Source organism: Centruroides vittatus, unplaced genomic scaffold, assembly GCF_030686945.1.
Source record: "Centruroides vittatus isolate TY-2023 unplaced genomic scaffold, ASM3068694v2 scaffold_3315, whole genome shotgun sequence".
Lineage (NCBI taxonomy): Eukaryota > Metazoa > Arthropoda > Arachnida > Scorpiones > Buthidae > Centruroides > Centruroides vittatus.
In genome coordinates, this window is record NW_027122703.1 from 2553345 (window position 1) to 2571944 (window position 18600).

The 18600-nt window shown below is 32.4% G+C and overlaps 1 protein-coding gene across 3 annotated transcripts in view; it reads left to right on the forward strand.

Annotated features, from left to right (window-relative positions):
- Positions 1-694: 694 nt before the first annotated feature.
- Positions 695-18600, forward strand: part of LOC136988450 (enolase-phosphatase E1-like) — a 70673-nt gene continuing 52767 nt past the window's right edge. Inside the window, exons 1-2 of one of the 3 annotated variants that reach the window (XM_067286295.1) lie at positions 695-987; positions 17597-18443. In XM_067286295.1, the coding sequence (XP_067142396.1) occupies positions 17648-18443 (796 nt within the window). In that variant the 5' untranslated portion in view covers positions 695-987; positions 17597-17647. The remainder of the gene's footprint in view (positions 988-17596; positions 18444-18600) is intronic. The other 2 variants (XM_067286296.1, XM_067286294.1) reach the window with 2 other exon arrangements.

Sequence of the window (18600 nt, forward strand, 5' to 3'; positions counted from 1 at the left end):
TAATTGTTTTTTGTAATAATAGATTGATTTCTTTATATTATATTTTTTTTACTTTAAACTCATTCACGTAGATTTTTTATATTCTTTTCAGAACAATTTGTCATCCATTTATAATTTTTTTTTATCTGATAAACGTGCGTATGAGACTGTAAAACTTCGTACACTTGCACAACACATGTTGAATATTACTTACCAATTCAATTAACTTTCACATCTTATATATATTTATTTTTTATATTAACACTTGGCACACATTATCCCAATAAATTCTTGTGTCATAAAATAGTAACTATAAGTATTCGCATTAAATGAACGAAAATTTATCTCATATCTGTAATATAATTCACCTATAGAAGCGTTTCTTTGTCAAGCAATTAAGTAAACCAATGACATAATTCGAACTACGTCATCGACTTGCCTTGACAAGGAAACGCGCCCTCTACATTAATTATGCTATACTATATTTAATTATTATAATAATTTATTAGTATAAAATAAAACAAGTGATTGTTTTGAAATCAGACAAAAAAATCTAGAATTTTTTAACTTAATAGTTTTATTACAACCACCGATAAGTATTTCAAATTTATTTTTCTAACTGGTAGGCGATTTATTTTCACGTTATATTACAACTGAATTTAAATTTAACGTCGACGATTAGCTTATAATGCCCTCTGTTGACAAACTAATACGCAAACGGAAAACAGGCAGATTACTGAAATATATGGACATCGCTTAAATTTATAACCAATGGTAGCTTTTGGATTCGAGATTTATAGATTTTTCTGCCTCGATCTCGTTAAAATTCATTCCCGAGATCCAATGCAACCGGTCACGTGGTATCAATTTCACCAATCAGTAGTCTCGAGAGTGACCAGGATAAACGACAAGTGATGAAGGTATAGCGGTAGTAAACCAATAGACAATATTTGGATAAATTTCCAAATATGCACAATTGATGTTATCAGAATTATATTAAAAAGTCACGTAAGTTTTCAGAGAATTGTTGTCATTGCTTATAATAGATTACATACATAAAATATATTATAATCACTAAGCAAGGCGTTGCAAGTATAGATTATTATATTACAAACCAATAAAATGTGCCATTGTTTTCCTTAATTTAAAAATGTGTAATGTTCTTAATAGCAGCTGTTTTTGTTAATTTTATATTGTTTGATATGTAATAATCAATTTAAACTTTGTTTTTGCTTTCAGATATATGTACTTAATGTATATTTTTGTTTTACATGGGTGATATAATTGGTTTTTGTTTTACATGCATGATATAATAATAATTTTTGGCACAAAATTTATTTATTTTTTAATATGTAACTTAAATTTTCATAAACCAATTGTTTACAATAAGATATTGCTTGTATGCTTTTTGTTAAGGTTGTTAAATTCTTTATACACTTGGATCCATTAGTGATTTTTATAATATAATAATTGGATATTTATTTATTTATTTATTTATTTAATTAGAAATTTTATTTTAGATTCAGAACAAGCGAAAATGTTTGATCGGGGGAAAAAAAGAGACGTAAACAGAGATGGAATGACAGTATCACTCAAAATTAAATGAAAAACAATTATTTATTTTGTTTTTTAATTTATTTACCAGCTATATATGGAAGAATTGGTCATTTAATATGATATTAAGTTTTCCAAGTAAATACTGTTGTAATCTTTCAAGGCTGAATGTGGATGAAAAAATAGCTTTTCGATTTCCAAGGTTAATTTTAATTACAAATAATATACTTTAATTGTTTATTATAACTTTAATCCAAAGTTATAATAGTCGTATTATTGAATTTTAAAAGGTGGTCTAGTTTGAGTGTGGTTTTAAGGACAATCAATCTATATATATAATCGAGATGGGTTAATATTATTAAGTGCAGAGACCAAATGGTTAGGAGTTGAAAGTTGAAATTTGGTACACAGTTACAGAATATCACAAGAACAGACACTAAGAAGGGATTTTTCAAAATTCCTCCCACAGGGGAGAGGGAGAGGATTAAGGCTACCCCGAAGAACTCTGCTTATACTGTACTATTTTAGATGCAATTTTTTTTAACTGCGTTTTAGTAGGGTACCACATGGGGATGAAAGAAGTATATTCCTTAATAGTGGAAGCGTTAAGAATGGGCGTGTTAACAATAGAAAAGAAAGCAGCAAGATTTATAGGCGCAGATGCGGTTTTTTGTGTTTTTGCAGGAAATCGAACATATTTTTAGATCCATCTAAAAATTCGCTAATTAGTCTGGAAACGGGGATCTAACTCTTGCATTCTGTGAAAATGGGTAAGACTGGCTATAATGTTATAATCTTAATTTTTGCTATCATTACTTTTTGTCTGAGCAATGCCGGGCTTATCTGCTAGTATAACATATTTTTGATGAGTACTTAAGTGATATAGTACTTGTATAATTAATCTTACAGATTAAAAATAATAGTAATTCAAAAATTATGTTTTTTATAACAATAAATGATGACACTGTTTTAAGCACATACTATCTTTGCTTTGATGCCATGTTTGAAACGAGAAACACAACTGTTTGTAATGTGTGTTGACACTAATAATCAACACACTAAAAGCCTTTTTCATTTACCAGGTTTTTAGTGTGTTGATTTATCTTTCCCAGGGATTGTGCAAGAAGTTGACACTAATAATTTTGCTTACTTGCATTAATACAGGGTGTCTGAAAATAAATTTACAGTTTAAAACAAATAAAACTCCAATAACATTTATTCAGCATAGCCATGTTAAAATGAAAAAGAAAAACCCTCCAAAACTGGATGTATTTACTAAAATTAATAACAAAAAACATTAAATACAGTAAAAATGGAATGTTTATTAATGGAATGAACATTTTCAACCATGTACAACAACCATCTTCAACCATCTTTAGAATGTAATAAATAGAACAGGAAGCATATTTGAAATTAAAATGTTCAAAAATTGCAGATTTATATAGGATATTTATATATCAGGTGTGCAGGAGCATAAATATGTCAAGTAAATCATAGAAAATAGGAATAAATAATTAACAAGAAAAATATTAAATACAAAATAAAATAATTAAATACAGTGATTATATACAAATATTGTTAATAAAAACATAAATATAGCAAAATGGTGATAAACAAAACTATAAAATCTCAAATGTGACACCATTACAGAATATTTAACATTAATTGTGGTTCCTTTCTTACTAGCCTTATAAGTTTCAAGCCTTTCCAATTATTTAAGTTGTGTCTTAGACTAAGCATGATATAGTAGGCATGCTCTATCTAATTATATTCTATTCTAGAATGTGAAGATTGCCATTGTACATTGTCAAAAACATTCATTCCGTTACTAAACATTCTATTTTTACTGGATTTAGGGTTTTTTTGGTATTAATTTTAGTAAATAAAGTCAAACAATATAGGAAGCTTGTTATTCAGCTCTGTTGTACCACAAATGAAGCTCTAAATATAATTATTTGAAAAATTTTTTTATTAATGAAACATACTCTCCAACCTTTAGTATGGGGGAATAGCTGGGATGTTGGTAGAAAAACACTGATTTTTGAATAAAAATGCTGACAGCATAAAAAGCTGTAGTATGTACTGTACATTGATATTGCACAAGGCTTATATTAAATACCTTTAATAAACAAAATTTAATTTATCTCTGCATATGATATTTTATAAAGCTATTGCCATAAACATTGTCAAGAGTATGGTAAAAGGTCAGGTGGACAGTACAGTAGAGGTAAGGTTAGGTGACATTACAGGCTAAAGTATGTCACTGAACTTTAAAATAACTTTAAATGGAAAAAATTCTTCAACATTGCTCATTCAGTGTGCTGTTGCTCTGTCCTGCTAAAACTAGGTATTTGCATTGTAAGCAGGATGTTGATGAAGCTTTGGTATGATAAAATTTCTTATCCTTTCAGAATAATGTGTACTGTAGATAGTAAGCAGGCAACCTCAACTGTCCTTGAGAAATATAGACCAATAATTTCCATAATAGACTGTAAAGAACGCTTTTGGCAGAGCAGGTGTAAAAGCAACACGACCTTGGTAATTGGTCCCACCTGACGTTGTGTCTGTAAATGGTCGAAAGACAAAGGGTGTAGCATCCCTGTTTATGGGACTTGTGTGTAGGCGTCAATGTGTTTACCACATGTTTGTCGACTTAAAAAAAAATGTAAACAAGGGATGGACGTTATGGGAAGCTGTTTCATCGGGAGAAGAGCGGACGTTTTTGAGAGCTTCCGAGGAAAGGAAGAACCCCGATTGATCGTAAGTTGTCGTCGAAGGACTCTTTAAATAGTAAGAATTACGAGAGAGATGGGGAGAAGGGCAAGAGACTGATAATACGGTAGTCTCAGGCACTTGGACAGCCCGCTGACCATAGAGAGAGTGTTCTCTGACAACGATCTCAGGGATGGGTAAGTGCGGAGACTGGATAGGCTGTATAGTTGAGCCGACTCCACAGACTGACTGAGGCTTCCCCAGAGTCTAATAGTTCCCGAAGGACAAGCTGTCATGTGAGATACCACACTTTGTTGTACCGTGTATGTGATGTTGTTAAACTTGTAAATATTCTCTGGATTGAGTGTGGAGGTGTACTTTTCTACGAACCAACGTAAGAACATTCTCGAGTCATAGGAACCAACTCGAGACGGATTATAGTAAAGATCTTCACTTAGACATTGCACACCAAACTGTCACTTTAGGATTGATTAACAGTCTCTGATGGTTGTTTTTAGAGTTGTTGAGTTAGAGAGTTAGAGAGTGTTGAGAGAGTTAGAGTTGTTGAGACCAGTATGAACAGTTTTGTTTGTTAATCTCTCTGTTTACATGGAAGTGGGATCCAAAAAACATTGCTTAAGCCATTATTGGAAACAAAATCTTTGAGTAACTTCTTACAGTAAGATTTGCATTTTTCATAATCTGGCTCTGTTATTTCATGCACAATTTGGACTTGATGTGGATGTAAGTGTAGGTTTAACTTTATAATTTGAGGAACTGAGGAACTGTAGCTGCTCTTGGAATCCATTATTCTTCAGAATGATGGATTCTAAGAGCAACTACATGTTTGCACATAGAATGCCTTAGTTTACACAGAACAGCTGTTACTGACACAACATCCACATTTTTTTCTCTTTTTAAGTTCTCCTTGGACTTGGTTTTCAATTTTTATTGCTGAGGATTTTGCCCTAAACCTTTTCACCTACAAATGGATAAGATTGATGCTTGGTACATCACTCAAACAACAGATATTTAAACCATGCACAAAACTGACATCTAGTAACTGCATAAGAATTGTTGGTCTTGAAAAAGGCCCCTATAATGAATCTGACACCTCAACTGACCATTGCAACATTGTGACTAACAAATTTTCACCTTTTAACAAATGCACTCATTGCCCTTTAGTGATGCCTTGCAATTGACATTTTATTCATTTTTAAAATTGTAAATTTATTCTGAGACACTTTGTACAATATATTGTATTACATAGTTTAAAATAGTCACTCATCATACTGACTGGGGATGACTACACACTCACAACCTTTACTGGTACTCAGCTTTTAACTTAACATATTGTATATACAGTGCTCTTTTTATAAAAAAAATTACTGAAGGTATGCATGTATGGTGACTGAACATACATAATTGTTTTTACTGATAAACTGCAGTGTTATGTAGCACTATCAGTAAGTTTACTTTTTGTTTTATGCTGTTTGCTAGTAGGCCATACTGGCAGATAGCATAAAATAAAAACTATTAATAGTTTCTTAGTAAAAACAATATAATCATACAGAAAGAAAATCATATATCTTTAAATAATTGGTGTGGAAATAAAAATTGAATGGAAGTTCAAATAGTGTGATTGCCAGTAGACTAAGTCCTGCTCCAGATCAATCTCTTCTTCCAGAATATTCTAAATTAATGTACTTAATTCTAACTATTAATTTTAATACAAGACGGTGACTTAATTGTTATCTTTAGCCCAAATTACATAATATTTATATATTTAATTAATTAGCCAGGTTAGATCCCAATAATGAAACTGGATTTATCATTTTATTACTAATATATCTATTAGTAATTATATCAGCAACAATTGTTTGAAAATTGCACATCTTATTGTCTTCCTTGTTTGTCTAAGATATTGATCTTGTGTTGATATTTTTTTGTGGTCTTGACTTTGTGGGTGTTGTTTATAACAAACAACATCCACATCCATCTTTGTTGTTTTAAATTAGTCCAGATTATAGAAGCAACTGAATGGGACTATGTCAATAATCATGTATTTTTCTCTCTGAGCTTTGCTTTCTTTCAGTAATGTACAGTACTTGCATTCTCATTTATGTTGTGATGTTGTCTTATTTTAATCAATATTTTATTTATATTATTAATTACAATTAAAACATACTATATTGTTTTATTTACATATAAACAATGCTGTCATCTTCTAAAACAGATTGTAGTGTAGAAATTTTTCATATTTGAATGCATGATTGCAGGTTTTTTCATTTTATGTATGATGTTTATAAACTAATATAGTAAACTGTCAATAATTTGAAAGTTTTATTTTACTGTTTTTTTATGTTATCTTATATTTGTGTGAATAATGGATATTGAATAAACATTGTTAAATAAATCACACCACCAACATATGTATTAAGCCAGTATCTTTGAACTAAAGAATAAAAATCCTTTAGTTCAAAATTTCCCAAACAGAAATTTCAAAACCATATTTGACATCCTGACATTTAGGAGCACCTTTTCAATATTTTTTACTGTTTGTGTAGCATTATATCCTTTTACAAAACTTAAAAAGTATACACCATCCCAAATATGCCTTTTATCTGCAGGCATTTCAATTTGATTTTATGCAAACAAAATGTGAAGTTTTAAAATAATTTTTTAAACAAAGAATACAATATCATATTAGCAATAATGTGTTAAATTTCACAACTATTGTAATTAAATTACAGTTCTATATGGAAATTGTCCTCAGCATAAAAATAGCAAATTTTCCAACACCTTATTTGCTGAGAAAAACATATCTGTGTTAAGAAAAGGTGGTTGTTAACCAATGCTTACTTACCATAATTAAAAATTCTGCTGTATATATAAAGGGAGTGTCACAATTTCACATGTTAAGCAAAACTGCATCAAATGAGGGATACCTGTATTGAATTAACTGTAATTCAAGTTTCTGATAATCAAGCCTTTCCAAATCAGCACAAAGTTTATTATAAATATTTTCTGCTGTTATAAAAAAATCATTATTACATTCTTTCATATTAATCTATCATATATAAAGCAGTTCAAAATATCAAATTTTAAAAATTAGATTTGATATTTTTGAACTGTTTTATTAATTGTTACAGTCAACCAGTTTGATTTAAAGTGAAGCATAATTATGCTTAATAAAAACATAATTTTATTAAGCATAATTATGCTTCACTTTAAATCACAAAAGATCAAAAGATTATTAAAGCTACAAAATAAAGCATTTGGAATGTACAGTATAGCATTGATTATCTGAATACCAATCAACCGAAACATCGGTTAACCGAATGGATTCCAGTCAGCAAATTCAAATTTTCACTAGTGTATCTTCCATTCCAAACCTAATAACCGGTGCAAAACAATTATACTTCTGGCTAACATTTTCGGTCCCTCCACTGAGACCTTCCTCAAGCCTATATTCTTCTTACACGATCTTTTTCAAAACGATTTTCGAACAATCAAACCTTTAAAATTTTCCGTTATGCACGTGCCACCCGATTAAATCGAAAAAATCGAACAATTCTAATTCAAAGCGTTGAAAAACTTCTGTAAAACTTCCAAATCCTAATGCTTTAATCGTATAACCAATCCTATGCTAATTAAGGCCGCTCCATCATTCCTCTAAAAGATTTGGAATGGAAAATATTGGTTATTAGGTTTGGAATGGAAGATATGCTTTTAGTCCGGTGTTTTTAGAGGAGTTTTATTAGTATTTGGTTATGCCGACTAACATTTACCGCAACAGCGTGGTTAGCCTTACCAAGGCTAGAGAAAAATTTGCATTTTTGAGCAAATGCAAAGAGTTAAAGGTATTCCCGATGTCGATATATCGGATTAAATTACCGCAAGCGAACCAACAGTTGGTAAAGAAGGTCAAATGGATGTCCTTAAATAGAGCGATAAGGACCACCAGAAGAAGTATGTATTCAGAATTAAGGAAAGTGATTAAGAGAGAGGAAGAATTATTCCAGAGGAACCCGCAAGAACTTAAGTTGGAGAATGCTAAGATTGCCATTATACAGGATAGGCTAGTCCACTCTCTTAAATCGCATTACAACGACAAGATGGATTGGATTTTGCGACACCAGACACCAGAGAATCAGGTTACGCATAAGTGCAAGTACACAGTATGGGATGATTTGATCCTCCCGGTATATGTTCAAAGAGTACTGAGGTATGGGCCGAAGTATGCACCCATATCCCGTAGAGAAGATACGCTTAGAGCATGCATTCCTGACTTAGAGAGGCTTATAGTAGGAATGACAGAAGTACAAAAGGAATATTATAGATGGATGGCCAGCTGCAGGATTAGAAATAGCAAAGATTCGAAGCAAGTGTACAGGCTAAGAGAAGATCTGTGAAATGGTTCCGGGTGAACGACATTACAATGCTTAGAGCAGACAAGAGTAAGGAATTTGTGGTAATGAAGAGAGAAACTTATGATAAGGCACTTGGGGAGTACATTAAAGACACGAAATGTGTTGTACAAAGTAGCCAGGAGACAGAAAGGCTGCAAAGGAGAGTCAAATGTTTCTCTAAGTCCAAACTAGCAGTAAGACTAGGTATGAGGGATATCGTAGTAGATGCGCCGAATACGCCCAAACTATTTGCATTTGCAAAGGTGCACAAGCAAGGGAAACAACTCAGACCGGTGGTGGATAAAGCAGCGGCACCCACTCGGAAGATAGAGACGGCTATGCATAACCTTCTTACACCCCATTTAAAAGGATACCAGTATGCAGTAACAAGCGCGGCAGAATTAGTGGAGGAAATCAAGGGGTAAACAGTCCAGAACACATCTCAGTATTGGATTTCCGTGCGCTTTACCCTTCCATCGAATTACCACCGTGTTTTTGTGCTATTAGGGACTTTTTACTCCAGCAAGTGAATGATGGAGAATTGCATGATCAAGTGTTGGAGCTAGCGCATTTAATCTGCTATGGATCGTTGTTTCAATTCGGAGGAACCACATACGCACAAGGGAAGGGAGTACCCATGGGCATCGTCGTATCGGGTGACATTTGTGAATTGGTCGTGAGAAAGTTGGAGGAGGCAGTAATTCCAAGGTTCAGCAAAGCATCCTGTTATATAGAAGATATGTGGATGACGTCTTAATATTATGGAGGAAAGATGCGGACGTCAGTTCATTCCTACAACAGATGAATGACAATAGGTACGGCCTTACTATAGAGTTGGAACAACACAGCAATAAAGCAGTGCATTTTCTGGACATAGACATTCAAATAACGAGTAACGGGTTGCACATGAAAGTATACAGGAAGACCACAGGCAGTGAGAATTATATAACAGCGGATTCATGTGACCCGTTTCTGTATAAAAGAGCGGCATTCAGGTCCATAGTTAAAAGGGCGCACACCCATAGCACCACCCAGGAAGCTGTACGGAAAGAAATCGAATATTTGAGTGAAGTGGCAAAAAGCACGGCTACGGCAGGTTGGTACCACAACTAGAAAAGATTACGTAAATGCCAGCAATCAGAATCCACCTGAGAATAGGAATAAGGAAAAGAATATCGTACCAATTTCGTACAACCCGTGCTTGGCACAGTTATATAGAAGGATTGCGAAAAGGCAAGGGTTAGGCATAGCATACAGGAGATGCCCCTCTATGATACAAATACTAAGGAATGACAAGGATAGACCGGATAAGGACAAACTTCCGGGGGTATACGCTATTCCGTTAGCCGATAATCGATGTAATAGAGAATTGGTATACATCGGATCCACCAAAAGGGCTATGGAAGTTAGAATAAGAGAACACCAGAAGGACGTTGAGAATGGGAGAAATACCACCTCCTTGACGGTTTATGCATCGGATCCGGAAATCATCCCGGACTTTAAAGCTGCAAAATTGCTGGCCACCACCATTCATACGGAACATATTAGATGGTTAGAACAGGTAGAAATTTGTAAAGCGTTCCAGTCGTCACTGCCAATAAACGCAAAGGATGAAATGAGGTTATCGATGGCTTAGCAGGCCGTGTTGCAAAAAGACGACACGGAATAAATGAATGAATGGGAAGTTTAACGAAGTAATGGAGGGGCAGTTTGGTGAAAGTGATAAAATGTTAGAAAAAGAATGTATATGGCATCGCAATAAAAGGGATGGCAAGATACTTTTAGAGGAATGATGGAGCGGCCTTAATTAGCATAGGATTGGTTATACGATTAAAGCGTTAGGATTTGGAAGTTTTACGGAAGTTTTTCAACGCTTTGAATTAGAATTGTTCGATTTTTTCGATTTAATTGGGTGGCACGTGCATAACGGAAAATTTTAAAGGTTCGATTGTTTGAAAATCGTTTTGAAAAAGATCGTGTAAGAAGAAATATAGGCTTGAGGAAGGTCTCAGTGGAGGGACCGAAAACGTTAGCCAGAAATATAATTGTTTTGCACGGTTATTAGGTTTGGAATGGAAGATATGCTTATAGTCCGGTGTTTTTAGAGGAGTTTTATTTTCACTAGTGCTTTGGCTCTGCAGCATTCTCCCCGTCCCTGCCAACCTAAACTGTAGGCCTACTTTAATGTACTACTTTATGTAAGATATGTATTTATAAGACGTGTGATACAAAATATATACAGTACAGTTTTGTGTTTAATATATTTTTTGTAAATGATCAGTTATCCAAAAAATCAGTTATTTGAACAACCCCAGTTGCGAATTGTTTCAGATAATCAATGCTCTACTGCAGTGTTTCCCAACATGGGGCCCACGTCCCACAGAGGGACAATTTGATTGTTAAGGGGGGAAATTCGAAAATGAACTCATCCAGAGTTTAAGTTAATCATACAGCCGCTGTATGCCATATTTATTGTAAATATTGATTTAAGTTAGTTTTAATTTTATTTGTTCTTTGTTTCCTTTTCCTTCTAGAACTTCCCTTTATAACCCTTTTCCCTTGGGGTGGGATTAACAATTCTGGGAACCACTGAGAACAAAGAGATGAACAAGGCCCTGAGGCTGGTGAAAGAGGAGAAAGGACATTCTTTGCCCAGACCTCGAGGTGGGCAGATGTGAGTTGTTGTGTTCCAGTCCAGGTCACGTTTGGCAATGACTGGAAAGTGCAAAAGACTGATGAAAGGATTGGGTTTTATTGTGGTTACAATAAAACAGTGTGGCAATTAAGTGCAAGAAAAACTTCAATGAACACGACGAGAGACCTTCCAAAAGAGTTCAACGTATATGTTGGGGGACATAAGAATTTTAGAAAGGCTTAGGTGGGGCATAGCACAAAAAAGCTTGGGAAACACTGCTCTACTGTAATTTGTTTAAAAATACAACCATCAATCCAATAGCCAAATTATTAATGAATGCTAAATGATCTGTCAGATAATCAGACAGGCATATTGTTTGGTATTCTGTGATTTGTTTATTTTTAATAACTAGGTAATTGAAACATTGTTCTAAATAAAGGAGATTAATTGCTTTGCTACATTTGGTTGATTATGTGAAAGTATATGCATTATGTATGAATAAATAAGAAAAACAATAAATTTTCATGTTTATATGCTAGTTCCAGCTTTAAGATTTAATAATTAAAAAAAATTGTTATGTTATTGATTTAATGAACTTTTTTTTATGTAAGGGTTTTTGTACTTTGGTAATAATAATGAGCTGAAATAGAGTAATTAAAAATTTTAAAATTACAATTATTAGCTCTTTAAGACTTTTTCACAACTAAAATCCATGTTATATAATTTTATAAATTCTTTTTAAATACAAATTGACTACTGAGTTTTGCATTGTGCTTGATTCCGGGGCCTTGCTATCTTTATATATTAAATACAGTAGCCCCCATTATAATGGGCCTACTGTATTTTATATATAAATATATATTATTGATCCTGATATAGGTTACATGTTACAAATTTATAATTTTATTATTAATTTTAAAAATTTGTTCTAAAAATTTAAAATGGCCTCAATTAGTTCTTCCTCCATTTTTCACTTAAATCATAATTTATTAAACACAATTAATGAGCAATTATTTACATTATTTGTGAAATTGTCACAATGCCAGGCTGCAATTTTTAATCCTATTTTTTTAATTTATTTAATTTAAAATATATGCTCTCCACCTCAAATTAGTAGCAGCTTGCCCTATGCTGTACATCATTCTTTTCCTTTAACAATAGAGTCGTGCCAGTCATCTATCTAATGCTTCTCAGGGAAAAATTTTTGAATTGAAATAACATGACTTCCAGTTTGCATTGGAAGTTTGTATATACTTAGTCTCCTGCCCTTAATGTTTCCATGTCTTGTCTTCGTCTTTCATCTAACTAACTCTGTTTTTGAGATTAAGGAAAGAGGGACAACGGTGGGAATTTATGTCTACAATTTTTTCAAATTGCAGCCCAATAATGGAAGTACTGTCAGGGTCATAAAGAAAATCATTTAATTCTGTTATGGTACTTACTAAAGTCAATAAATTTAGAATGCAGTATCTGTATTTCACTTTAAATTCAAATTGCTTATCTTAGAACAATTTGGTAGTAGGCCTACACATGTTCATAAAAGAAGCAGGAAGTACTTGTTGAGAAAAAAATGAAAAGAAAAAACATGAAAACATTTGATGGGGAATTGAAATCAATCTTTTGAAGGGAAAGGTTATGTTTCATTTTAAAAGGGAGCTTATTCGTTGAATTTGGAGACAAAGTAAGGATTGATAGAATCCTGGTGAAATTCCTAAAGCACTATAAACAGAAGATTGAACCTAAACAAGAAAAGGGGATTTAGTTTTGTTTGTAATGTCTTGCTTTGCCATTAATTAAAATTTGAATTCATATAAATTTAAGTTATTTAATTAAAAGAACTGTATGAACTATGAACCATTGGGAGTCAAAATAAAGACTGAGGAAAGAGCACTTAATCTGTTACTTATGCTAATTTCAATAGGTGCTATGCAGTAATGCCATTACAGCAAAATCAATCTCAAAACGTTTCTAGATATTTTGGTATTATCTCCAACATTTTAGCTTTGAAAAAAATTGATCATTCTTTAATTTCTTTTAGAGCATGGCAAAAATTCAATAATGGTAAAATTTACAGGTTGGGCACTTGGAGTTCTGCCAACTCTAAGTCTGATTGCTTGGTTCCAACACCATAACTCTGCTTACAAGTTAAAAATTTAGTCTTGGTTACTACTACTTAGTATTGCAATGGAATCTTATTTATCTAGAAAAATGTAGGTTGGAGTTTATACTTTGTATCACTAACATTTGTATATGTATGTGTGTCACTGTGAAAGACCAAAATTAGAGAATGTCAATATTCTCCAGTGAATGTCGACATACGAAATATGTTGGTGAAAGACCGAATATTTGGTTATATTATTATACATTTCGAACAATTGCCGATGTTTGTCGACAAGCACAGATAAGCTCTGGTGGAGGTCGAAACATCAAGCCAAGAAGCCACAAAATCAACAAATCTTTTGTTCTCTCTAAACTGCACAACTAAATGCAGTTGTAAAAGCAAGGGACTCTTGTGCAATTCAAAGTGTCATAGCAGTTTAAGTTGTTGCAATAAATACGACGTTAATCAGATAATTTACGTATAAGTTTATTATTGGTATTATTTTTCTTTTCTGATTAAGAATATACTGTTTGTCTTAGGTTCAACAGTTTATTTACATGTGCTGTTACTTAAGCTTTCTCCTATTTTGACATATATCATATATTAAAAAGTTGCATTTTTGACTTAACGTAGAAAAATATTTTAATTCAACATTCATCATCAGTGCATGCTGAATGTCGACATTTGCCAGTGTAAGTGAGAAATAATGATATTTAGCAAATATTTCATACATACACAAAACAACTATGTGAATGCTGACATTCACCAGAGAATCTCGACATTTGCCAGATATTGGTCTTTCACAGTAATATATATATATATATATATTTATAGTTCTAGTAATATATTTATAGTTACCGAATATATACAGTGGTACCTCGTTTAACGTACGCCTCGAATAACGGACGCTGCGAACAACGGACTTTCTGTTTGGCCGTTACATGACTCAAGCAACGGACTTTCCGGCATAATTGGTGACTGCTCCATGGGTGCGTTCTTTAATAGGGTTGCTCTGCATCTCCGCTACTACGGGAGTGCGCTGCTGTTTGTAGGCATTTAGGAACGACGGTGAAAGAAAGAAAGATGGCAGCACCCGCACTATCGATAGTATCGTGATGGAGGAATCTATAATTCTAAAATATGAGCTTTTAAAGGCAAAAGAAGGGTCCCAATTGTAAAATTTAACCATAAAATGGATTATTTGTTGAAAGAGCATTCAAAATAGCCTCGAAAAATATTCGTAAAGACACTTACATCACCGCGTGCGCTAACTCACGCTTTCACAATTTCTAAATTTTCATTCATAAAATTACATAATGGACCCGGAAACGAAACTATCTGAGCCATGGAGGATGCCATGTTGCTTTCCACCGTAAACTACTGCTACAAGCGGCTGTTTTTGCCGTTCGACGGCATACACTCCTACTGGAATTTAGGAACGCATTCTGCAGGAATTTTTAAATGGATGTCGCTCGCGCAGAGTTACGTGGAGGAATTAAAGAACACATCTCATGTTCAATATTTTATGATACAGTACGGTTATTTTATGCTGCGGAACGAATTAGATGTTTTAACATGTATTTCTATAGGAAAATGCGTTTCGTATAACGGACGTTTCACTTAACAGATGTGCACCTGGAACGGATTAAGTACGTTATACGAGGTACCACTATATATATATATATCTTCGTCACTAAGGGTAAATACAATGTTATGTTGGTACTTGAACTTAACTGTTCCAGAAGATTGTTTGAATGACAATCTGCTTGGGTACTGAATGAATTTTTTCCATAAGGAATAACATAAATTTGATTAATCCATTCCAGATCCCAAAAATACACTTATAAAAGCATTTTAACTAGAATTTGGCACAAATTTAACAAGATGTTTACAAGTCTAGCATGCATAAATCATTAAAAAAACCAAAAATGCAAAGAAATGAGAAAGTTTACAGTGAAATTTAGTAGAGTTGTGCACTGAGCCACATCTACAGGAAGACTGACACATTTCCTTTGTTTCAGCCTGGAATACTCAAATGCAGCACAGAATGGCAAAATATGCCTATTAATTTTATTGGGTCAAAAGGAAGGTTTTTATGTATTATTAACAGTTGTTGTTACTTAACATGGATGTGTGATTTAATTACAATAGTTGTGAAATTTAACATATCTGCTAATGTGAGATTATAAAATTCTTTGTTTAGAAGCCTATTTTAAACTTTTTACTTCACATTTTGTTTGAATAAAGTAAAGTCAAAATGTCTTCAGATAAAAAGCACATCAGGCAAATTATACTTTGAGTTTTGGAAATGAAATAACGTTATACAAAAAGTTAAAAAAAATTGTAATGTGTATGAGCAAGATGCTGCTAAAAACATGTCAAATGTGGTTTTAAAAGTTCCACTTAGGGAATTTTGAACTAAAAATACACAATGTACAGGATGTTCAAAAGCTGTGGACAAAGATGAATTACAGGAAGAAGTTAAAAATTAATGAATAACAGGTTGTGAACTTTGCAACAAATCTTAACATGCCCCTGACATGTATTGTTGAAATGCTTCATGGACTTGGAATGGTTTTAAAACATAATGATTGGGATTTGCATGTTAGTGAGAAAACTAAATTAGATTAAGTATAATTTCTTGTAAGTAATTTGTTACTAGATGTACACTTTAGGCACCATTTCTTATTAAATTTAATAATTTAATTTTTAATTATTAAATTTGTGTTTAATAATATCAACTAACATGTGGATTGGTGTGCAAAAAAATGAGAGGTGAGCATAGGTATACATGTCTTTGGTATTTTTTTCAGAAAAGTCTTGATAACAAGAATTTGTGCTGCATGCAAAGGATTTTTCGTGATTTTTAAACATGCTAGCAGTAGGGGAAAAAAAGCTGTTGAATGAGCTCATAATTGAAATTTAAAATTGACAGATAACCTGTACTTACATTTGAACTGACCTTAAAACATAGATAACTCAGAGATTGATGGCTAATGGCTGGGACAATTAAGTTGTCAGCCTACCATTTTGGGGACTCAAGATCAAATCTGGGAGGCAGTCTCAGGAATTTTTCAGATGTTAAGCCCTCATCCCTGTTGTGGGCCTGGCTGAACTAACAATACATATGATTAAAATGACCTGGTATGGCTCAGTCAAAAAATGAGAACAAAAACACTTACAGGTTATTTACCAGAAATTATGGCATTTGAATAATACCTGTATTATAATGAAAATATTACCCATAATATATGTTATTTACTATTGTAAAACATTTATTTGTTAATTATGCTTACAATTTCTATGCTATTTATTATTAGTTTTATTATTCTTAACTTTATTTCATTTTGTTCAAATTTCTTGCTTTAGGTGTATGACTAATATTGTCACCGTTACAAAATCGCTGACCTGGACAGCAGGTCAGGTTTGTTCAAATAGAAGTTCCTGACACGTGCGCAATGTCATTTTACAATGCGAAGAATAACGTGCATGCTGGTTCTAAATCATTTACAGTTAGGGACTAGGAACTTGTAGGAGTAACACATACAAACAAAAAAAAAAAAGGTCGAGAGGCAGGTTGCGCGTCACATGTCAGCATAAACAGAGTAACATGGCTGAATGGCATATGAGTTTCAGTGAGTGTGAGGTCTTTCACTGTTCAAATGGTGTAAATTTATAACAATATTTGCAAGAACTTTGTTTCATTGTAATTTCACAATTTCTACGAAATTCTCGGACAAAATTAATAGTTCACCCGGACTGTCCGGGTGAAAACCGGATGGGTGGTAACACTATGTATGACAAAATTAAATTTGATTAAAATTTATTTTTCTGTTTAACAATTTAAATCTACATATAATTTCCATAATACATAATAATAATTCCAATAAAAATAATATATAATATCTTAATCATGTTATTTTCTGTCCGGTTAATATAGTTATACGTCAATAATTCTTAAATATAAAACTGCTTTATACACTAATAAAATTTTGTGGACTAATTGTTGCAAAATTAGAATTTTGATTTATTTTATAAAAGATTTTTTTTTCTCATTTAACTTCATTAAATTTATAATTGTCATAATTTCTTGTAACAGATTCATACGAGATATGATATTTGAATTTTAATTACTGAAATGTAAAATATGTCATAATAATAATAATAATATATTTATTTAATTAAAATTTTTTAATTTTATAGGAAAAGAATCTATTGGATATAGTATTATATGAAATCAAAAAATGTACCAAAATGAAAACAGAAAATGTGCAACGACAAAACCTAATTGAATTAAAGAAAGAAAGATGTTTAGAAATTAAAAGAACACAAGTTGAACCAATAATTGAAAAATCTTCAAAGAAAGAATCTCAAACAGCTCGCAAATCTACAAATCCAACCAAATTAATACGAAGTCAGGAAATCAAAATAGGTAGTCCACATTGCAGCAAAGAGGAAGAACAAGGATCGTCAGCATACTTTGATACTTTAGAACCCCCTCAGATTTCAATGTCAGTTCCAGCTGAAAATGAAAAATTAGATGAAGAACAAAATATTTCAGAGGAATTGCCTATACTTGAAAAAGAAGAAACTAGTTGTGATAATGTTGAAAATGAAGATAAAGATATTGAGAAAGTATGGGAAAACATCAGAAAAGATTTAACATTCTCTGAAGAAGAAAATAATAATGAAATAAAAGAAAATGATGACAATGAATTTTTAAATGCATCACCAGAAGAAAAAATTGCAGGTCCAGAAGAAGAAGAACCATCTGATTGGGAAGATCATGAACCTTCAGATGGTGAAATAGAAAATGAAAAACAACAAACAACAAATGAAACTGTTGAAAGTGGTGAATGTGTGTTGATATTATCTGATGAAGAAATTGAGGAAACAATTCAGCCATTAAAAGTCAAAGAATTAGATAATCAATCTGTTGAAGTCAGCAATGAAAATTTAGCAAATACTTCTAAAGAAGATGAACTTGAAACTGTAATGATACCAGACGATAAATCAAACATTGAAGTTGAAGAAAGTTTAAATTCAACAGGTTAGTTTTTTAATTCTTTCTTTCAAGATAACAAAATATTTTCTAGATAATGAATATTGAATTATTTATTATAAATACAGTTGAACCTGCCTATCTCAAATCTTACACTGTAATGGGGAAAATATTTGAGACAGACAGGTTTCTACATAGTAAACAG